We start from the raw sequence: 24,723 nt of genomic DNA, 5'->3' as shown, positions 1-24,723 counted from the left end.
GTGGCTGCCCACTGCCCCTAGTGGTTGGATTGTGTCTAACTGTAACTAGGATGGTTAAATACAGAGGGCAGATTTTGTTGTCTGTGTGTCTTTATGTACAATAACATTAAAGGCTCTGTTCTATTTACAATGTGTGTATATATATATATATATATATATATATATATATATATATATATATATATATATATATATTAGACACATCAGCCTGTTTCTGTAAAACGAGGTGATTGTTCTTCCCCCGTCTCCCTACTGAACCCGTGGACTACACCTCCACATTAATTGTAGGCCCTGCAGGTGCTGTCCTCACCTGCTCCGTGGCCTTCTGTAGTTTCCCTCCCTTCAAGAATCTGTCTCCACATACTAAGATGCTGACACCTTCCCCAGTAGGGTGAAGGCTGTCCACCATCAGCGGGCCACGGCGTTAAACAAGGGCTAGTTATTGACTTGCTTTTTCCAGCAAGATGAGAGACAGCTGTAGTAACACACCTGTGTCTTTGATGACTTCCTTTCCTCAGTGCTTCAGTCAGAGTTGGTCCAACATCTCTTCCTCAACAAGCTGATAGACATTGCACTGCTATGGCATCAAAACCTCCCCAAGATGCCTGCCACTTCGTCCCGCTTCCTCCAGTGTTGCATTCATGCCATCAAGAATACTAGAAGGAAGATGGAGGACAAACATGTGGTCCTACCTGAATTCAACCAGCTCTTCAATCTCCAGGTACAGGAACCTCTTTGTCTTTTCACGTCCTGCCACAATAAAGGTAGCATACATGTTATAGTGTTGCCATGCTTACAAATGGTCTGTGTGTCTGGTCTTTCATGTAAAGGTGAACATGTCTCACTGTCTGAGTTGTGACATGTTGGTCGTGCAGTGTCACCTGGGTTAGTGTTGTTCTGTGTGTTCCAGGATGGGGTGGATCGTGCTTATTATGCCGTGTTCGATGGCCATGGGGGAGTGGACGCCGCTGCTTATGCCGCCACACACCTCCATGTTGTTGTCAGTAAACAGGAGTCCCTCCAGACTGATGCAGCCACGGCTTTGTCCAGTGCCTTCAGACGCACAGACGACATGTTCAGATGGAAGGCTCAGAGAGAGGTACTGTTCCATGATCAGGGTTCTCAGTAGGATTTTTTTCTCAAGGTAATGGGATGGAAAAATGGCCTTAAAAAGCCGGGGGTTTGGCTTTGCATTATGGGCTTATAAAGGGCCTTCTTTGTTCGTCTAAATAAATATACCAAAATCTGATGTCCAGACAGAAGAAAAGAACATCTCTGTGTTTCAAAATGTGAGGAAAGTGTCTCCAAAAATGCCACCAATTTGAAGTAGAAGCTGCAGAGGAGACCTTCATGTGGTAAAATGTCCTGAGGGTCCAGCTCACCTTTCGTCTCTGCAAACTCACACCTGCTGCTACATTTCGAAATAAAACAAAGGCTCTTTAAACAGCAAACTATTTTATTATTTAAAAAAAAAAAACTTTTTCCTTATTTTAACATTAAGTGAAGGAATCAATCATCATGGTTTTAATTTACAAACAAACATCAAAGATTTCTAAAGAATCTTTTTTTCTTAAAACTATTCTAATTACAAATTATTTAATGAAAGAAAAAACACATAAGGATTTTCTTGAATAAACTGCTGTGTATAAATTAGAAGTTCTGATGTTCCTGACACACGTCGACACCGTTCTGTGTTTTGGCCCGATGATGTTTCTTTTGGCTTTAAAGTAAGGCTGTAACAAAGATTTTAAACAAATATGGCTTTACTTCACACAGTTGATGGTGCTCAGAATGCAGGCAGTAGTGTTTCAGAGCGTTATGAATTTAAAAATCTAGCAGGGGAAGCTGGCCCCGGTCTCCCCTATGCTGCAGCACTCGGCTCTCTGTACGAGAACTCTTCCCTGAGCGCTTGGTGTGTGGCACACCGCAGGAGAACTTTAACAGCTGTGAGAGAGAGAGAGAGAGGGAGAGTGAGGAAGAGAGAATTTTTGAATTTTAAAACAACGTTATTTACAACAATTGAGATGCATTACTTCCATCGTCTTTTTTTTTTTTTTTTATGTCCACGTCCACCAACATGGACTCAGCCGACAGGCGTCAGAAATGGAGCACCAAGCTCCCCTTTTGCACCAATGAGAGAACGTCATTTATGCACCATGTGTCTCTAAAGGTGTCCATGTTATCAGTAAGAGCATAAAACTGGAAGTCCACTCTGATCCGGACTGCCAAGAGTCCCTTCAACATAAACTCAGGGTCCACTGACCCCTGATCTAAAACACAGTTCTTCCGAGTCTTCCAGATGGCCAACTTGGTGAGTCCACAAAGCAGGTTAATTAAAACATGCAACTTCCTGGATTGTGCACAATATTCTGGACAAACAAATAAGCAATTCCATAGTGAACAACAAACCAAGCCCACGAAACCACCTCCCCAACAACCCAAACAGCCCTGACAACCGGTGACACTGTGCAAAAACATGGTGAACAGTTTCCCTCAGTGGACAAAAAGGACAAACCCCATCAACCCCTGGATCCAGATGCGCCAGATACCCGTTTGTATCCAGAAACCCATGGACAATCCTCCACTGGAGGTCCCCCGTGCATTTGTCGACCAGGGGTTTGCACAGGCTTTTCCAGCACCCCACAGGAGACAAGGCGGCACCAAAAAACTCGGACCACTTCGGCACCACCAACCCTGCCAAAGAGCGTAAGTGTGATAGAGAGAGATAAATAGAGAGCTTTCTTGCCGATACAGTCAAACCCTCCCAAAACAGGTGTCCTGAAAGACAGGAGAGCCCCCTGCTCCTCCTGCCATGCCCTCACAGCAGGCGAGACAGTGAGAGAGGGGGGAACACATACTCACATTCATCATCCCACTGGTCAGACAGAGTACGGTTCTCAGCAAATGCTCTGTGGAGCCCTGGCAGGGAAGCACAAACCTCCTCCACCACCCTGAGCAGCATCCTGGAGGACCGAACTCCCACCGACTTCGCCAGCCTCACAACAGACATGCGCAGTAGATGACCCAATTTGGTGCACCCTGCCTCCCTCAGGCGGGACCACAGAGTGACAGACAACCCAGGAGAGCTAACAAAGTCATTGAAGAAAAGAGGCTCCTCAAACAGCCACATCCCAGGTGTGCCTATGTTATCCCTGCGCACAGCGAGGACCTGCCATGCCTGGAGAACCAACTGGTAAAAACCCGAGGTGCGCGCCCCAATGACGCCCCGCTGACAGAGGAGGAACAAATGTTTGTCATACACAAGGCCTGCCTCCCTCCACAACAGGACATGTGCCGTATCCTGCCAGCTCATTTCTGAGGTGTACAACAGTCTCTGCGCAGCCTGCAACCTGAAGGTCGACACCCGAGCAGAAATGTCCACCAGCCCCTGTCCTCCTTCATGAAGTGGCATGTACAACATGGGAGCTCTGATCCAGTGATGGCCTGACCAGAAAAAATCCACCAGTAACCGCTGCAACTGCTCGATAAGGCCCCGTGGTGGAGGGAGAACAGACAGTCTGTGCCACAGCGCAGAGGCGACCAAGTTATTAGCGACCAGAACTCCCCCCCTATAGGACATCTGGGGCAGCAACCATTGCCAGTTGGACAGTCTCGCACACACCTTCTCCACCAAGCCCTCCCAGTTCCTCTGATGATACCCATCCATCCCCACAAACACACCCAGAATTTTCAAGCCCTCCACTCCCCACCGCAGACCATGTGGGAGACAGGGAGCAGACGCTTCCTGCCACCTCCCCATCAGGACAGCCGCACTCTTGTCCCAGTTCAGTCTTGCAGAGGTTCCTGTCTCATAGAGCCGTAAACTGTCTAACAACCCATCAATGTCCACCTGATTCGTGACAAAAACCGTGATGTCATCTGCATAAGCAGAGAGCACCAGGGGAGAAGACAGTTGAAAACCCGGCAAAACAAGGCCAGACAGTCTGGCCCTAATATGACACAAGAGTGGCTCAATAGCTAAAGAATACAGCTGACCTGAGATGGGGCAACCCTGTCTTATACCCCACATTACAGGGACTGGGCAGCTCAACCCTCCCCCAACCTGAACCAAACATGAAGCCCCATTATATAATACCCCAACAAATTACATAAACCCCTCACCAAAGCCAAACCAAATGCCCTCAAAGTGGAAAAACAAAAACCTGTGATGAACCCGGTCAAATGCCTTCTCCTGATCAAGTGATGTAAACCAAATCTCCAGTATTGCACAGATCAAACAAATCCCTCATCAAAATAAGGTTGTCCATAATAGTCCTATCGGGCAAACAATAACACTGGTCCTTGTGAACAATAAAATCCAGGACACATTTAACCTGTTCGCCAGTACCCAAGAAAAAAGTTTAGAATCCTCACAGAGAAGTGCAACCAGTCTCCAGTTCTGCAAAAGGGTAAGATCCCCTTTCTTTGGCAGGAGGGACAGAACAGCACAGCAACAAGAAGTGGGCAAGCAGCCCGCCGCAATACTCTCCAGCAACACCTCCAGAAGATCAGCACCGAGAAAGCCCCAGAAGCGTTCATAAAAATCCACTGGGAGTCCGTCGATCCCTGGAGCTTTCCCGGATGCCATCTGCCGCACCGCCATTGTCAGTTCATCCAGCGTGATGGGGGAGTCCAATGTGGCTCCTCACCAACCCGATCCAGTGACATATCTACAGTGCAGTTGAAGTCACCCCCAACACCAAAACGGTCACCAGGATCCTGCTGAACTAAAACGTCTCTCACCCGTTTGAATAACCCCACCCACTCCGAGCCCTCATTGTGTACGTAAATATTCGCGAACACCATGGTCAACCCCTAGACCTGAGCCCTGACCAACAGAACCCCACCCTGCACAATCTCAGTGGTGGATAAAAGGGAGGGGGGGGGAGGGGGGAGGGAAAGGGGAGGAGGGAGGGAGAGAGAATTTTGAATTTTAAAACAGCTTTATTCACAACAATTGAGTTACATCACTTCCATCTAGGGCTGCCACAAATGACTATTTTGATAGGCGACTCGTCAACGATTATTTTTGCGATTAGTCGACGAGTCAGCTCATACGTAATTTACTAAATCTAAGGCCTGCAGCATTTTACGAGAAACGTTAGGGGATGAAAACGTGAACATTTCGAAATCAGTGACTACTGTATTTCTTCGACTTCATTTCCATCAGTCATTCAGAAATACAAACAGTGTGGTACTTTATGGTAAATCTGTATCAGGTATGCAGTTCTCAAAAACTAAATGTCCATGCTGGAAGGAGACAAGTGAGGGAAGCCACCAAGACACAACTCTGGAAGAACACTGGGCTTCTGTGGTTTGAGAAACTGGGAATTGTGCAACATTTTTATTTTTATCTTCATTTTACATATAGTCCCAACTTTTTCTGATTTGTGGTTGTTTCTGTTGCATTTCTGAAATTACATAACTGCTATAAAGAAAATTGTGAACATTTTACTGTGTTTTTATAACTTTGTGGAGCAAACTCAAACACCAAACTCTTATAAAGAAGGAAAAACATACACGGACATGTGCAGGAAAACTTTGATATAACCTGAACAGAACAATGCAGGCTGATTAGACTCCCCATATTTTTTGTATAAATAAATCACAATAAAGTAAGAGGTAACTCACTTTGAAATAATTAAAACATAAAGCTGCAGCTTAATAATTATTTTTATTCTGACTCCAGTTGATTTTAGTGTGATAAAGTCATCCTTTTTTTTTTTCCCCTCATCAGTCACGTTTTGTGCTTAAACACGACATTAAGCTCAAGACTGAACAAATACATACCTTTGGAAAATAACAGCTGTTAAAGTTCAGAGTTCTCACCTGCTTTTGTGCCTCTGAACATCACTGCACAGCTTCTCCACAGCAGGGCTTTTTTTTTTAAATCCGTGTATGTGTAATTTTTGCTCAGTTCATTCATATATTCTCATTTTTTAATGAATTTTTTTAAGGATATTTGTTTATTTCATCTCATGATCTCATAAACTCAGTATACAACGTGCACATGGTGTGAACAGGACGGTGCCGTCAGAACAGCAGTGGTAGAGAAAGTGCAGAGAGAAGTAAAGGCAGCTCCGTGGTTTGGTTTAGTTTTTTATTTTAACATGTCCACTTGGGTTAAAATCCTCTCTTTCTGCTCCGCACTCACTGTCTCACGTGCACTGATGGTTCTCAGCAGAATGTAACGTCTAAACTGCGCATTTTAGGCAGCTTTGAACAAGACGGCCACTGTTTTAATCGGCCGTCTTTTTCAAAATTTGAACTTCCATATGACGGCGGGATGACTCGCTGCCTGAAACTATGAATTGAGAGAAAACCAAAGACATAAATCAAATAAATGACTGGTCAACTACTAAATTAGTTGTCTATGGTTTCACTAGTCGACGTAGTCATGACAGCCCTACTTCCATTGTCTTTTTTTATGTCTGCGTCCACCATTATAGACTCCGCCAACAGGCGTCAGACATGGAGCACCAAAGCTCTCATTTTGCACAGACGAGAAAACGTCATTTATGCACCATGTGTCTCTGAAGGTGTCCACGTTATCAGTAATGCTGTGTTTACACATAATGATGACAAGTCACGAATGCCATGAAGTACACATTCTTGACCACTGGTCACGAATGTGTTGATTCGGGGCAGAGGCGTCAGGAGTCCTCAGGAACTGCTGCAACCTGTTACCACATGTTACGATTAATGGCACATGTTGCTGGAGAATTATCAGGAACCATTACATACGGTCAAGAATAATGTTCCGCGTTGCTGCGTGCTGTTGTGCGGAACAACACATTAAGTTCTGTCACGTTGTGAATGAGGCGAATTGTCTCCACACACACACACACACACACACACACACACACACACACACACACACACACACACACACACACACACACACACACACACACACACACACCCATATTCATCCAACTGTCAGTTGCTGAACAATTCACATCCTGTTTGCTCCAAAAAATACAGCAGAAGCAGCAGCAGAAGCAGAAGAACTCTGTGACTGCATGCTTAGCACTAGAAGTCCCCCCATTTGGCTGTTCTACCAATAAAAACCTCTATATAAACAAACGTTAAAAATTTTAGATAAAAAAAATCTATGCAATATTATCACTGCAGGATTCTAGAAAAGCTGCATCTGTTTAGTTTTGAGAACTATAAACTGTTCTCTAATCTGTGTCTTACATTCAAGATTTTGAATGGATTGGCTCCTTCCCCATTATGTTAATTTGTTAATAGTCATCCGGTGCCGTCCATAAGATCTACCAGAATATCTTCAATAAGAGACTGCTCTGTGCCTTTCCGTCGTACTGCTTTTGGTCAGTCAGCTTTCTCTGTGAAAGCCACGACTCAGTGGAACGCTCTCCCTGACGGCATCAAGAACTCTGATTCTATTGGAAGTTTCAAGAACAAATTGAAAAATTTTCTGAAAGATACTCAATTCTGTAACCACTGATTCTTTTGAAACATTATGTAATAGGATTGTGTGAATGTGTTTGTGTGGATGTGAGTGTATATGTCTGTGTGGGTGATTTATAGTTTTGCCAGTTTTGAGTTTGTTTTTTGTGATGTCTTATTATTTATGTTTTAACTGTGATTTGTCAAGGGACTGCAGATGTAAATTAGCTTTAAGCTAACTCTGGTACAATGCATCAAATGGAAACATTTATGTTTTTATTGTACATGGTCCCTTTATAAATAAAACAGGAAAAAAGACCCACAGGGTACCCGATCGGCTGTATGGCTTTTAGCTAATCTGCTAAATCACCTGTGAGCACTCATTTTGTTGTGTAAAGGAAGCGATCATTGGCACACCACAGGAGGGGAGATGCTGACAGGGGTGTGGTTGACCCATCTGATCCAGCCTATTGTATATGCAGCTTGCTCTCAAAGGAGAGACCATTCCTTTTGTGCTGAGGTGGATAAATCCCTCACTGCACATAGCGTGCCACTTCAGTGCCCTCAAGAATTCTGTGGTGTACGAACCTCCTCTCCAAGGAATGAAGATACAGAGAAGATTCAACACTCAACATGCGTTGGAAATGGTCCTGGATGGAGTAAACCCTTGTGACTTGGATGGGGACATAAAGCTTCAGCCGGATTCAGACTCCGAGCTGTCTGAGCCGTCTTCAGGTTAGATTTCTTTTCATATTATTTCCTTCCTATTTTAGGAAGGTGGAAATGGTGGTGCACATAGCACCATGTGAATAGAGTTTTGGCCGTCTTGCATCAGGCAGCCTCCATTTTGTTTCTGAGTGTGGGCCTCCGTTTGTTTTGTTTGGTTCTACTTCTCCTGAGATCCCTGCACCTTAGCCAAACTATTTGAGATGTACTAGAATTACTATTTTTATCTTCTATGCATGCATTTGTGATATCAGTTCACTTTCCCATTGCTCCTAATTTGAATTTGTTCACACTGCAGATGAAGAGACTGCTCCTCAACCAGAAAAGAGAGCTCAGTTGGGGACTGGCCTGACAGAGGCGGCAAAAGATGGCACAGAGTGGCGAGAAGAACAGGTGGGGACGGGTCTCCATTTCACGCCTCCATCTGTGTACGACACAGATGGAGAGCCAACGGCTAAGGCCAGGAGGTCCATCTCGAGTCGCCTTCAGAGCTTCTTGTGTCTCATCACTCTGGACACGCTTCATCTCATTCTCGACTTGTTTGTCAAGATTGTTCAACATGCACAGCAAACAGAGCATTGGGATTAGTTCATGGCCCTCCCTGAACTAATGGTATTTATTGCTATTGTCATCTTGCGGGGGCTGACCAAGGTTCCATCACTGCTGGTCAGCAAACCTGGGAAACCCACAGATCATTGGAACTATGTCCCGAAAATGCTTCCATGCATCACCTATGCTTTGATGACAGGGACACCCGCAGTGAGTGAGCAAAGACTGATACATTTTCTGCAATTTCAGGTGTGTGGGGATCGTTTGTCACCAACTGTATCACATCCTTCAACCCTGGTCAACACATCACTTCCTGTCAAAGACTCGCTGCTAATTCCTTCAGTACATTGCAACAAAACCTAACAAGCTTGGGATCAAGTTTTGGTGGCTTGTGACTTGAAATCTAAGTACATCTGCAATGTCCTCCCATATCCTGGCAAGGACCCCAGTCATCCCAGTGGGGAGAGACTGTCTGAGAATGTAGTTATGAGGCTGATAGAACCATTCCTGGACAAGGGCAGAAACGTTACCACGGACAATTTCTTCACATCGCTGTCACTTGCGCGATGACTACTTAGCTGGAAAACCACCATCCTCGGCACAGTCAACAAGATTCGCCGAGAAAGTCCACAATCAACTCGACAGAGGAACCGCAATGAATTCACCACTCGTGTTTCAACCACTGGTACCATACTGACGGTGTATGCGCCCAAATGGAAGAAGGCTGTCCACATTCTCAGCAGCATGCACAGCATGGTTCAGACTGAGAATACCACTAAAAAGGAAGCCAAACACTGTCACCCTTTACAACACTACAAAGTGCGGCGTGGATGTGATGGACCAGATGGTGCGGGAGTACACTGTCTGCACAGGAACACGGCGCTGGCCAGTCGCCGTGTTCTATAACATGATTGATATGGCAGACGGGTGGACTTCCTGGTGGAGCTTGCAAGAGAGTTGACTAACTCTCAAAAGGAACACTTGCTTCGGCAACAACCTTCCACACCTAGTCCTGGGAAAAGAGCAACGTGTCAGGTTAGAAATCAATGTAAGAACAATCATGCCACTGTGCGATGTGTTGGCTGCTTACAGATAAACATGTGGCAAATGCAGAAGGGAGATGCCATGGCAGTGCCGGGATTGTGAGTGATTGCTGAAATGTACTCACTGCCACTCTTGAACACTGTATCCTGATAATGCATAGCTTTTTATTATTTGTAAATATGTGTAAATATTTTTTTTTATTTTGTACTATTTTGCACCATTTTTATCAATAAATCTCAGCAGCAAAGGAAAGAAACCCATGTGTGTTGGTGTTTTGTCTTTTGGATGAACCAGTTTCTTTGCCAGGTTTAGAAGAGTGAAGCCACCCCCTCCCCCATAAGCTTGTCCAGTGTCCAGTCCCTCATGTGGTGCACCAGTGATCATCGCCTCGTTTACATAACAAAAAGAGTGCTCATAGCTGATTTAGCAGATTAGCTAAAAGCCATACAGCCGATCGGCTGCCCTGTGGGTTTTATAGGTAGAAAAACCAAATGGCTGCTCTGTGGGACTTCTAGTGTTAAGGGTCTTTCACAGTGGCATATTCGTAGAGCTGCTCATTACAGCGTATCATCTACGCTGTAATGAGTAGCGCCGTGCTACTCTCCGCTATTGTGAGCCCACCCACGCTTCAACACGGTACTGTGCGCCACTTCACATCTCCCTGTTGTTCTACTGGAGCTATATAGATACAGATACTGCAAGATCGTTGCTTCACTTTATCATACTGGACTAATTATATAACTGTTTCACTGTTGCATCATTTCATAAAAAATATCTCTTCCCCCCCCCCCCCCAATTCGGAGCTGAGACTCTTTAAAATACACGTGCACTCGCTGCATGTCGGTGCGCTCATCAAACGTCCTGATCGATCAGTCTGATCAAAGCTGAAAAGAGCTGTGACTGTAAAAATAAACTCGCACTCGCTGCATAAAAAAAAAAAAAAAAATGTTAAATGACTTTTTGAGTCGCACCACACCATGTAGCACAGAACAGAGCGCACTTCCACAGAGGCAGAAAATAGCACTGAAACTAGTGCGGCATGGCACACGCGACTGTGTGCACATATTAAAACGCGAACACGCAGCTGCACGTATGAACGAACACTGTTAAAGGCTGAGTACGCACGTATTTCGGGCGCATTTAAATGAAACACAACTCTGCAATGAGCAGCTGTACAAATACACCACTGTGAAAGCCCCTTTAGTTAGGCTCTGTTCCGTGGAGTGGTGCAGAAAAGAGGAGGAGACTGAGATGTGTGGCTCCACGCGGCTCTCGTCTCGCTTGTTTTCCCAAACATCAGGCACAGCAGCAGGTGGAAAACCTGCAGGAGCGCGCTGAGGAGCACTGGAATGAGGCTTTTAGTTGACTTGGCATCACTGTTCTTCAGCATGCTGCAGCAATGAAACTGAATGCGGTGCAGCAGGGTTTAGTTGTGCGCATGTCAGAGAAGAACGCTGTCACACTCTATTAACGATCACTACTCATCAAGACGGATCAACATGCTCAGTTGCGACCTCCAAGACGAGATGAAATGAGGATGGTACGTGACATTCGTGGAAGATGTTTTGACAGCCAAAAACATGCTCCACAAAAATCACAAATATCACGCATCAACACGCACTATTAAGAAACGTATTCAAATGCATTAAGTCATGTTAAGAATATCATGAATGTGCCAAGAATGATGCAAATATGACATTAGTAACACGTGTTGCCTATGTGTAAATGCACCATAAGAACATAAAACTGGAAGTCCACTCTAATCCGGGCTGCCAAGAGTCCCTTCAGCATAAACTCAGGGTCCACTGACCCCCGAGCTAAAACACAGTTCTTCCGAGTCTTCCAGATGGCCAACTTGGCGAGTCCACAAAGCACGTTAAATAATACATGCAACTTCCTGGATTGTGCGTGATATTTTGGACAAAACATAAGTCCATAGTGAACAACAAACCAAGACCATGAAACCACCTCCCCAACAACCCAAACAGCCCTGACATCTGACACTGTGCAAAAACATGGTGAACAGTTTCCCTAAGTGGACAAAGGAGGACAAACCCCATCAACCCCTGGATCCAGGTGCGCCAGATACCTGTTTGTAGCCAGAAGCCAGTGTACAATCCTCCCTTGGAGGTCCCCCACTCATTTGTCGACCGGGGGTTTGTACAGGCTTTGCCAGCACCCCACAGGAGACAAGGCGGCACCAAAAAACTCAGACCACTTCGGCACCACCAACCCTGCCAAAGAGTGTAAGTGTGACACTCTGACACAGGTATAATAGAGAGCCTTTTTACAGACACTCTCCAACTCTCCCAAAGTAGGTGTCTTGAAAGACAAGAACCCCCTGCTTCTCCTGCCATGCTCCCACAGCAGGTGAGACAGTCAGAGAGGGGAACACGTCCTCACATTCATCATCCCACTGGTCAGACAGAGTACGGTTCTCAGTAAATGCTCTGTGGGGACCTGGCAGAGAAGCAAACCTCCTCCTCCACCTTGGGCAGCATCCTGAAGTATGGAACTCCCGCCGACTCCACCAGCCTCACAACAGACATGCGCAGTAGATGGCCCAATTTGGTGCACTCCACCTCCCTCAGGCGGGACTGCAGAGTGGCAGATGACAACCCAGGAGAGATAACAAAGTCATTGAAGAAAAGAGGCTCCTCAAACAGCCACATCCCAGGTGTGCCTACGTTGTCCCTGTGCACAACGAGGACCTGCCATGCCTGGAGAACCGACTGCTAAAAAGCCGAGGTATGCATCCCAATGACTCATCTTCAACTGCTTTTCCAGGTTCGGGTCCCTTTCCTGGGGTGCATTGACCACCTCTGACTGGGGGATCCTGAGGCGTTCCCAGGCCAGTGTGGAGATATAATCTCTGCACCTAGTCCTAGGTCTTCCCCATGCGAATGCGAGGTCTCTCACAAATAAAACTTTTATTCTGAACCACTTCTTTTCCTAACGTGGGCTGGATATCCTCATGTTGACAGAAACGTGGACTAAACCAGGTGACTACAACGCCTTCACTGAACTCCTTCCCCCTTGCTGCTGTTTCCTCTGTTTGCCTCATGCGTCTGGTCGGGGAGGTGGAGTTGCCACCGTCTTCAAGGATAAATTTACATGCAAGTCTTTACATGCAAATAATTATTCCTCTTTTGAAGTACAGCTGTTCCTGATGGATTTTTCTTGTCCAATATTATGTGCTGTGGTCTATCGTCCACCTAAATATAATAAGGACTTTATTCAGGCAGTGCAGAGTACCCGGCCTTCTTGGAGTCCCTGGGAGGGGTACTAGATAGCGCCCCGACTGGGGACTCATTGTTCTTCTGGGGGATTTCAACACCCACGTGGGTGGTGACAGTGAGACCTGGAGGGGGGTGATTGGGAAGCACGGCATCCCCGATCTGAACCCGAGTGGTGTTCAGTTGTTGGACTTCTGTGCTAGTCACAGTTTGTCCATCACAGACACCATGCTCGAGCACAAGGGTGAACGCCTTGGGGTTCCCCCACAGGAGCTGGGGTAGATGTGTGTGGATCGGGAGGTCTGGGCGGCTTTGCTTGAGCTGCTGCCCCCGCGACCCGACTCCGGATAAAGCAGAAGAAAATGGATGGATGGATGGGATGGACTTTATTCAGGAGTTCTCTGAGTTCTTAGCTGAGTTGGCCCCCAAATATGATCACATTCTAATCTGTGGATATTTTAATATCCACGTTTGTTGCCAGTCCGATCAGGTGGCCACTGACTTTAAACGTCTTCTGACATCTTTTGATTTAACTCAGATTGTGGATAAACCAACCCATAATGCTGGACCCACTCTGGACTTGATTATAATTTAATTTAATTTATTAATTTATATAGCGCCAAATCACGACAAAGTCGCACCAAGGCGCTTCACATAATTCACAACAACACAGATTAATCAATCAATCAATCAATCAATTTTTTTTTATATAGCGCCAAATCACAACAAACAGTTGCCCCAAGGCGCTTTATATTGTAAGGCAAGGCCATACAATAATTATGTAAAACCCCAACGGTCAAAACGACCCCCTGTGAGCAAGCACTTGGCTACAGTGGGAAGGAAAAACTCCCTTTTAACAGGAAGAAACCTCCAGCAGAACCAGGCTCAGGGAGGGCAGTCTTCTGCTGGGACTGGTTGGGGCTGAGGGAGAGAACCAGGAAAAAGACATGCTGTGGAGGGGAGCAGAGATCGATCACTAATGATTAAATGCAGAGTGGTGCATACAGAGCAAAAAGAGAAAGAAACAGTGCATCATGGGAACCCCCCAGCAGTCTACGTCTGTAGCAGCATAACTAAGGGATGGTTTAGGGTCACCTGATCCAGCCACAGGAGAGGAGCCTGAAAGCTGAATTCTATTCTAGAATTAACAGGAAGCCAATGAAGAGAGGCCAATATGGGTGAGATATGCTCTCTCCTTCTAGTCCCCGTCAGTACTCTAGCTGCAGCATTTTGAATTAACTGAAGGCTTTTTAGGGAACTTTTAGGACAACCTGATAATAATGAATTACAATAGTCCAGCCTAGAGGAAATAAATGCATTAATTAGTTTTTCAGCATCACTCTGAGACTAGACCTTTCTGATTTTAGAGATATTGCGTAAATGCAAAAAAGCAGTCCTACATATTTGTTTAATATGTGCTTTGAATGACATATCCTGATCAAAAATGACTCCAAGATTTCTCACAGTATTACTAGAGGTCAGGGTAATGCCATCCAGAGTAAGGATCTGGTTAGACACCATGTTTCTAAGATTTGTGGGGCCAAGTACAATAACTTCAGATTTATCTGAGTTTAAAAGCAGGAAATTAGAGGTCATCCATGTCTTTATGTCTGTAAGACAATCCTGCAGTTTAGCTAATTGGTGTGTGTCCTCTGGCTTCATGGATAGATAAAGCTGGGTATCATCTGCGTAACAATGAAAATTTAAGCAATACCGTCTAATAATACTGCCTAAGGGAAGCATGTATAAAGTGAATAAAATTGGTCCTAGCACAGAACCTTGTGGAACTCCATAATTAACTTTAGTCTGTGAAGAAGATTCCCCATTTACATGAACAAATTGTAATCTATTAGACAAATATGATTCAAACCACCGCAGCGCAGTGCCTTTAATACCTATGGCATGCTCTAATCTCTGTAATAAAAATTTTTGGTCAACAGTATCAAAAGCAGCACTGAGGTCTAACAGAACAAGCACAGAGATGAGTCCATAAGAAGATCATTTGTAACCTTCACTAATGCTGTTTCTGTACTATGATGAATTCTAAAACCTGACTGAAACTCTTCAAATAGACCATTCCTCTGCAGATGATCAGTTAGCTGTTTTACAACTACCCTTTCAAGAATTTTTGAGAGAAAAGGAAGGTTGGAGATTGGCCTATAATTAGCTAAGATAGCTGGGTCAAGTGATGGCTTTTTAAGTAATGGTTTAATTACTGCCACCTTAAAAGCCTGTGGTACATAGCCAACTAACAAAGATAGATTGATCATATTTAAGATCGAAGCATTAAATAATGGTAGGGCTTCCTTGAGCAGCCTGGTAGGAATGGGGTCTAATAAACATGTTGATGGTTTGGATGAAGTAACTAATGAAAATAACTCAGACAGAACAATCGGAGAGAAAGAGTCTAACCAAATACCGGCATCACTGAAAGCAGCCAAAGATAACGATACGTCTAACGATTAATCTAAATTCAAAATTAAAAGCAAGATAAGCACAGTTAAAAGATAAAACACAGTAGAATAAAAAGAAATTACAAAGCAAACACAAACAGATTAAAAAATTAATGATAAGACAGTCTAAAAAAGTGGGTCTTCAGTCTTGATTTAAAAATCTCCACTCTGTCAGACTGCCGAATAACAGCAGGTAGATCATTCCAAAGAGCCGGACCACGGTAGGAGAAGGCTCTATACCCCACAGACTTTTTGTTCATCCTCGGAACACACAGAAGCCCTGCGCCCCCTGCGAACGCAAAGGCCTCGCAGGTACATAGGGCTTAACCAAGTCCGCCAAGTAGGAAGGCGCCAGTCCATGAACAATTTTATAAACCAACAATAAATCTTTAAAATCCAATCTGGCAGAATCCGGTAGCCAATGAAGGGATGCCAGAATGGGAGTAATGTGGTCAAACCTTCTACTTTGTGTCAAAATTCTGGCAGCAGCATTCTGCACCAACTGAAGTCCTCGAATGCTAGACTGCAGCAGACCAGAAATTCATTACAATAATCCAATCTAGAAGAGACAAATGCGTGAATCAGAGTCTCAGCATCAGCTATAGACAGGATGGGGCGAATCTTTGCTATATTTCTCAGATGAAAGAAAGCAGTCCTCGTAATGTCCCTAATGTGGAGGTCAAAGGACAACGTAGGATCAAAGATTACCCCAAGGTTCCTCACTTTGTCAGTATGATGTATAACACATGAACCTAGGCTAAGCACCAGCTGATCAAATTGGTGCCGATGTCTTGCTGGGCCAAGAACCATCATTTCAGTCTTATCAGAGTTCAAAAGTAGAAAGTTGCTAGACATCCAACTTCTCACTGCTGCAAGACAGTCCTGTAAAGATTTTATGTGGACAGGATTTCCAGCAGCTATCGGCATATACAACTGAGTATCATCAGCATAACAATGAAAAGCAACCCCGAAACGCCGCAAAATGTTCCCAAGGGGTGCCATATACAGGGGAAAAAGCAAGGGACCCAGAACGGATCCTTGCGGAACCCCGAACTTCACACCCTTAACGTCAGAGGTAGTGTCATTGCACAAAACACAATGGGAACGACCAGACAGATAAGACGTCAGCCACACAAGAGCAGTTCCAGTAATCCTGAAACAGTTTTCTAGCCTATCAAGTAGAATATGATGATCAACTGTGTCTAACGCAGCACTGAGATCCAACAACACCAATGCTGTAGTAGTATCCGAGTCCATTGCTCGTAGAAGATCATTAACTACTTTAATAAGTGCTGTTTCTGTGGAGTGATGTCTTCTAAAAGCAGACTGCAGTGGCTCAAAAAAGGTCATTCTCAGTAAGATAGTCCACAAGCTGCCTTGAAACCACCTTTTCCAGAATTTTAGAGCAGAATGATAGATTTGATATCGGCATATAATTTTTCAATTCACCAGGATCAAGATTAGATTTCCTGAGTAGTGGTTTAACCACTGCAGATTTAAAACGTTTTGGAACAGATCCAGAGTTTAGAGAAAGGTTAACAATTTCCAGCACAGTCGGCCCAAGAATGGGCCAAAGATCCTTAAACAATTTTGTTGGTATAGGATCAAATAAACAAGTTGTGCTTCTAGTAGACATCACGAGTTTCGTCAGCACACCTTGTGAGATACTGTTAAATTCCATGAATCCAGGTAGCACCTCAGTAGTAGTCCCCAGCTCAGTAGCTGGATACAGTGATTCAACCAAAGTATGCTGAGATGTGCTCAACCTAATATCTTCTATTTTCTTTTCGAAATAGTCCAGAAAGTCCTGTGCTGAAAAAGGAGAACGACCAACAGGTGGCTGTTCCATGAATAAGAAATGCCACCGTATCAAACAAGAACTTTGTGTTATGCTTGTTTTTGTTGATCAATTCAGAATAATACGCCTGCTTCATAGCCAATAAAGCATGCTTATAATCTAAAATAGCTTCACGCCACGCAAGGTGGAACACCTGTAGTTTGGAACTACGGCATTTCCGTTCCAACCCTCTAGCCTTCTTCCTAAGGTCATGCAAATAACTATTGAACCAGGGTGTCTGTGCTTTGGGAAGGCGTGGCTTTAATAGAGGAGGCGCAATCTTATCAAGTGTGGTTTTTAGCACTAAATTCAGCCTATCTGCAAGACTGTCTACTGACTGAAATTTCATCAAGCTTGAAGTTAAGATTTCTGGTAGTCTTGCTTCGAGTTCAGTCAAAGTTGAAGGTTTAATTTGTCGCCGCAGTGATAGGCAAGGTTGTTGCTCCACTAAACGCGGCAGTGTAATTGTAAACCTAATAAGCGAGTGGTCAGAGACCGCTGATGCAAGAGGCAGGATGTCGATATTTGTGACAGCAAGGCCACATGCAAGAACCAAATCCAGAGTATCACCACTGATATGCGTTGAACCATGAACGAACTGCTGAAATCCTAATGCATCCATGATTTCCATAAATGATTTACCGAGGGGATCAGAGAGCTTATTTATATGAATGTTAAAGTCACCAATAATCAAAATGTTGTCAACACTAGTTGAAAGACTAGAGATGAACGTGCCAAATTCATCTAAAAAATCAGAATATGGGCCAGGAGGCCTGTAGACAGTGACAATATAACATAGCTGATTTCCAGTTTATGACCCTGACAGTACTTAGCATCATGGGCATAGCGGAGAATCAGATGCTCAAATGAATTATATTTATGACCCCCAACAGTTAATAAAGTAAACCTGGATTTATAAATAAAAGCAACACCCCCGCCTTTCTTCACATCACGTGAAACGTTACTAAAAGTGTACTCCGGTGGGTGGGCCTCATTCAGAGGAAGGACAGCTGTGGATTTAAGTCAGGTTTCACATAATCCAAGCATATCCAGACGATGATCCACAATTAAGTCATTCACCAGCAATGACTTCAGAGACAATGATCTGATGTTAATGAGACCCAAACTAAGGATCTCGGTGGGATCAGCAGGTTTTAATGAAGTCATGTGGAAGTTCTGCTCCTCAGCAGCCAGTGATGCAGCGTGTTTCAACGGCCGGAGGAGCTCAGGTGAAACGCCGCGTCTGCGAGCCCGCAGACGACAGCACCAGCATAAAAACTCTGCAGCCCGGCGAGAGGCAGCAGCGGGAAGCTGCGGCACAAACGGGCACAGCTTTAGCGGAGCTGGTCCGGTCATCAGTTCAGGAACAGGACGAATCCAGCAGCCTCTCGTGCGCAGCGCACGCTCCCATGCCCAAAAATATCGTCCATCACAGAGGCGGCGAGGATCAGACCATCTAGTGAAGGCTGCCAGGTAAAACTTAAGTTTCACCAACAGACCGCTCCGCTTTCCGCGCCTTCTAAAGCGCCTCCTCCTGAGAGGAACGCAAGGAAAACGGAGCAGGTGGAGCGGGATGTCCGCGAGCACAGGTGGCAGAGCATGGCGGGGCCCTCCAAGCCCGGACCCAGACGACAGCAGCGGCTCATAAAGAGCATTAATGTCCAAGAGAGACTGGCGACCATACACAAGCGCTTATCACTCATGGGCTCACACTTTCTCTTACAGAAATATCAGACACTCTCATTTCAGATCATTTGCCAATTCTTTTTGACGTTCTTGCTCCCCCACCTGTCAGTAAGCCTCCTGCCCCACCTTCTCGCCACAGGATTATTACTTCTTCAACCGCTGGGGAATTTTCAACTGCTTTTGTGAATATGGAGATTTCTACCTATTATGAAGAGTCTCTCCCTCAAGGCCCAGATAGCCTTTTATCGTCTTTCCATACCACCTGTACTGGGATCCTTGACAAAATCGCTCCTTTTATGTGCAGGTCTTCTAAACCAAGAGCTGACCCCTGGCTAAATGACACTACTCGTGCACTCAGGCAGCGCTGCAGACAGGCAGAACATCGCTGGAAGGAGGACAGACTACATGTGTCATTGGAGATTCTTAAGGACAGTCTTGTTCAGTATCAGAGGGCAGTGAAGGAAGCTAAATCCCAGTATCTGTCTGACATTATTTCCACAAATGGACATTGCCCTCGAGTGTTGTGCAACACAATTAATTTGGTTGTGAAACCCTGCACCCCTCATTTTGAAAATGCCACTGTTTCTACCTGTGAGGACTTCTTACACTTTTTTGTGGATAAAGTGATGTCAGTGAGAGCACTGAGAAGCTGCAGTATCAATCTGGAGGAGTCTGTTACTGCTGCTCACTCTACAGTGTTTGATCATTTTGATCCCATCACTTTGACATCCCTCACTGACATTGTTAAATGCATGAGGGTCACTAACTGCCCTTTAGATTTTCTTCCTGCTAAATTACTGAAAGAACTGTTCACCACTGTTGACCCGTCCCTCTTGATTTTAATTAACATGTCTTTAAGTTCAGGATGCTTCCCTGACACTTTCAAACATGCTGTGGTGAGACCATTGCTTAAAAAAACCAAGCCTTGACACTTCTGTTCTATCTAATTTTAGACCTGTGTCAGATTTGTTGTTTATTTCAAAAATTATTGAAAAAGTTGTTTTTAAACAGTTACAAGTGTTCTTAGATAGTAATTTTATTCTTGAAAAATTTCAGTCAGGGTTCAGAACAAGGCACAGCACAGAATCTGCACTCCTCAAAGTCCACAATGATGTGGCTCTGTCGCTTGATGCTAAATGTCCAGTTCTTTTAGTGCTTCTTGACTTGACAGCAGCATTTGATACTGTTGATCACAGGATCCTCTTGGCTCATTTAAAGCACCATGTTGGCATTTGTGGCACAGCATTAAAGTGGTTTAGTTCCCATCTAATGAGCAGAACATTTTCTGTCATGATAGGTGACTTGTCCTCCTCTGCTGCAACCTTGTCTTGTGGAGTACCCCAGGGTTCCATTTTGGGCCCCATTTTGTTTTGTCTCTGTATGTTACCACTGGGCTCCATTATGGAGAGACATAACATGTCTTTTCACTGCTATGCAGATGACCTGCAGATTTATCTGCCAGTGTCTTCAAATACAAATGACGCTATCAAACGTTTGTCAGACTGCATGGCTGATATAAAGCTGTGGCTACAGCAAAATTTTCTCCATTTGAACAAGGACAAAACTGATTACATTTTGTTTGGTGACCCTGCTCTTCTAGGTTCTGGTTTGTTGTCGGCGTCTTTGAAACCTATAGTAAGAAATCTTGGGGTGGTATTTGACAATTCTTTTAGATTTGACAAACAGATTGACAGCGCCGTAAGAACAAGTTTTTATCAGTTGCGTCTTTTATCTAAAGTTAAACCATTTTTAAACCACACTGACCTTGAAAAAACTATCCACGCTTTTATTAGCTCTAGAATTGACTATTGTAATGCCCTTTATGTCAGAGTTCCTCAGACATCTCTGAGTCGTCTCCAGCTGGTGCAAAACGCTGCAGCCCGATTTTTAACAAACATATCAAGACGTCAGCACATCACCCCAGTTCTTTTTAATTTGCACTGGCTGTTATGTGTCGACGCGGGTTGAGGAGCGGACCTGCGTCAGACAGGACCCAGCGCTAAAAATAACCAGAGAGCGGTTCCAAACAGAAACTATTTATTATTCACCTGTGCTTAAAAGTGTAAAAACATAAAAAACAACGTCCCTCTGGTGGAGTGATTCGTGGCTCGCTCTCCAGCGCCTGCAAGGATTAAAGCCGGCGCTCCTGGACTTCCTACCACCGCCAAACACCCCCCAGGTGGACACGACAAACTGATTCTCTGTGAAGCAAGGAGAAGGTGAGGTAAGGCAACAGATACAACTATATCTTCCAATAAACACACGCTATCAGCAACACACTCAGGTCAGTGTCCTTTTTTTTACTTTATGCAAATGAGCAGCTTCTCACAACAAGTGGAGGATCACTTATCCTTCACGCCACAGCAGTGAGAAGCAAACTGCACAATTCTCTTTACAATTCCAGTATACTGTGCAACAAAACACCAAGCCACTATCAACAACTACTCAAACACTCAATTACCTTTCGTGTGTGCTGACAGCATGTGTCCTCACCCCTCCCCGCTTCACGGGCTCGATGTGTCAAAACCCAGGCGCGGTCCTCAGCGTCTCACAAACGAACGTCACAAGGTCGAGTTCCCGGCAGTTCTGCTTGAATCACACATGACTTAAATGCAGAACGCCATCCAATTATCTGCTTCAGCTGCAAGTCATCCAGGCTGCACGTGAGCACCACTCACAGGTGCTTTCCATGATGTTAATGAGGGTGAAGACTCTTCAGCCAGCACCTTCTTCACAGACAAATCAGCCCTCATGCCACCTGGAGAGCAAAGAAAAGAAAAGAACACCAAAACATCCAGCCACGCCCCCCCCCCCCCCCCCCCCCCCCCCCCCAACACACAACACTGGCTTACAGTCTCTTTTAGAGCTGATTTTAAAATTTTGATGTTTGTCTTTAAAGCCCTTAATGGCCTGGCTCCTCCTTATTTGACTGAGCTTTTGCATCCTCGTCTCAAACAGGTCTTTGAGGTCTGTAAATCAGCTTTTACTGGAAGTGCCCAGCTCCAGGTTTAAACACTGGGGTGATCGGGCTTTCTCTGTTGCTGGGCCCAAACTTTGGAATAAATTTCCCCCTCAAAATGAGAATCATCTCTGACTTAGAGCTTTTTAAGTCCAGGCTCAAGACGCATTTGTTCACGCTGGCTTTTAACACTCAGTAGCATGATGGCACTTTACTTTATGCTATTAAATGTTTTTATGCATTTTTTATATAATTGTTTTTGTAATGGTTTTACTGTTAGATATTTGTTTTTATCATGTTTTGTTTTAATTTTGTTGTAAAGCACTTTGGTCACTTTGAGTGTTGTAAAGGGCTCTAGAAGTAAACTTGATTGATTGATTCCCCGGGGTCTCCTCCCAGTTGGAGGTGCTTGGAACACCTCCCTAGGAAGACACCCAGGGGACATCCTTTCCAGATGCCCGAGCCATATCAGGTGTCTCTTTTCAACGTGAAGGATCAGTGGCTCTACTCCGAGCTCCAAAGGGATGACCGAACTTCTCACCCTATCTCTAAGGGAGACACCAGCCACCCTCCAAAGGAAGCTCATTTTGGCCACTTGTCCCCACAATCTAGTTCTTTCGGTCATGACCCAACCTTCATGACCATAGGTGAGAGTAGGAATGAAGATTGACCAGTAGATCGAGAGCTTCACCTTTTGGCTCAGCTCCCTTTTCATCACAACAGTACGGTAGAGTGAATGCAACACCGCCCCTCCTGCACCGATTCTCCATTGGCCCCTCACTTGACCCCGAGGTACTTGTACTCCTTCACTTGGGGCAAGACCATATTCTCTACCCGGAGTAGGCAATCCATCCTGCTGAGAACCATGGCCTCAGATTTAAACGTGCTGATCCTCATCCCAGCCGATTCACACTCGGCTGTGAACTGATCCAGTGAGTGTTGGAGGTTACAGGCCGATGAAGCCAAACAGGACCACATCATCTGCAAAAAACAGTGATGAGACCCTAAGCCCACCAAACTGGAAACCCTCCTCCCCCGACTACACCTTGATATCCTGTCCATGAATATCACAAATGTCTTTTGACAGACAAACACAAACTGATGATACATCGGTCACCGTGTGACTGTTACTTGTACAGAACAAGCCATTGTCACAGAACACTTCTTGTTTTTGCACGTCTTTCACAATAAGAGCATAGATCAAACTAATGGCGTCATCACATCAGATGTGGAAGAGATTGGAAAAACGTCATTATTTTTTGCTTTTTCCAATGTGCTTGGGCCACAGAATTAATTTATTTTAGGTGGGCATTTAATCAGCTTTAATTTAAAATAATAATCGTGTAATTTTGGGTGGGCGTTTAACCGACTTTCTTCAAAAATGTAGGTGGGCGGGTGCTCGGCCCTGGACCCTCAGACGCGTGAATACGGCGGATCGTTAGCTGTACTTCTTACCTCACCATGCAACACCTCCTGTTTTTAATTTGTTTTGGACACAAAATAGCACAAACACTGACAGAATTACGTGGGCGTCCTCAGGTGACAAAATGGGCACAGGTCATGTGAGAAGTGTTCGTGTCGAGAACAGGTTACCCGAAGATACCGTTTCTTATCCAGAGTATTTGGGATTTTTTTTCTCTTTTTTTTAAACACTTGCATATATCAGAGAAGATGAAACCTTACGAACGAAACACTGTGCCTCTGAACATTCCAGACAAAGAAGTTCCTTCTCTGCACTCATCTTCCTAATTAAATGTGAGGCACATTTGGACCACTAGGGGCAGTGGTCACTTGCAGTCTGGCATCAACCTAACGTGGGAGGAACTCATCAGTTTCTATTTAATCTTGCTTAGCATTATTATGCATTGTCACACATTCGATTAAATAGAAATTGATGATGCGCTGACTTAAACTTGGGTTAAAGTGATCTGAAAATGCCTTTTTGTGCAGCGTTTGGGTGCAGCGACAAGCTGACAAAGGATTGTGGCGTGAGCTTTTTCAGAAGTGTGTAGTATATGTCGTATTAATGATGTGGGGAAATGACTAAAATTGCTTTGTATTCTGTAAAGTCATGACTCCAGTTTTACTGCCTGAATGTTTTGTGGTGATAAATATTTCACCATTCGTTTAGTGATTCACTTAGAAGTCTCACGTTCATAAGTCTCAGTTTATCCCTTTTTAATTAGCCTCTGTTTTTTCTTCACATCATGTTTTCCATCCTGAGATTTTCTGTAAGAGCAGATTCATAGAATGGAAATGTTTTTTCTCTCCATTTGGTGGGTCACGTGACAAACCATCTTTGACATTAATATTCTGCTGCTAATACAAGAATATACACACGAGTGGGATGAATTTCTCCATTTTCCAATGCAGTGCTTTCAAGTGTCTTTCAACTTGGTCCGGAAATTATTTCCCATCTTTATCTTAACTTGATAATGACATTCATTCAGGATCAGACTAGTATCTGGTGTCGTGGCAGGCAGAGTGTGTTTAAATATGTTTGTGTTAACTGATGGTGTTACTTTCTGTCTTGATGAAGATGATGACTTCAGTGGTCGGATAGTATCAACAAAATCCACAACTCCAGGTGAACTCTTCACAACATCTGGACTGGGACCAACACATTCATTCAAGTCTGTTATATAAATAGATTGTATATATTCAGAATGCTATATATACTCTGATCCTCTTCTGTATTTGTTTTGACAGATATTGGCTGTAGAAATGTGGGACTGAGTTTGAATAAATTTAACAGCTCAGAAAATGCAGATTTATGGTGAAACTTTCTTGACATCGATTTCTATCTCTGCCTGGTTGTTA

The 24,723-nt window shown here is 44.4% G+C and overlaps 1 protein-coding gene across 2 annotated transcripts in view; it reads left to right on the top strand.

The window, feature by feature from the left end:
* The window catches only part of ppm1f (protein phosphatase, Mg2+/Mn2+ dependent, 1F), a 151,564-nt gene that overhangs the window by 112,365 nt on the left and 14,476 nt on the right, over positions 1 to 24,723 (top strand). For both annotated transcript variants that reach the window (XM_034169650.1, XM_034169649.1), the window contains exons 4-5: positions 519 to 721; positions 911 to 1,099. In XM_034169650.1, coding sequence (XP_034025541.1) covers positions 519 to 721; positions 911 to 1,099 — 392 coding nt within the window. The remainder of the gene's footprint in view (positions 1 to 518; positions 722 to 910; positions 1,100 to 24,723) is intronic.

Source organism: Thalassophryne amazonica, chromosome 5 (genome assembly GCF_902500255.1).
Source record: "Thalassophryne amazonica chromosome 5, fThaAma1.1, whole genome shotgun sequence".
Lineage (NCBI taxonomy): Eukaryota > Metazoa > Chordata > Actinopteri > Batrachoidiformes > Batrachoididae > Thalassophryne > Thalassophryne amazonica.
Note: the sequence above shows the minus strand (reverse complement) of the source record. Positions and strands in the feature narration are given on the sequence as shown.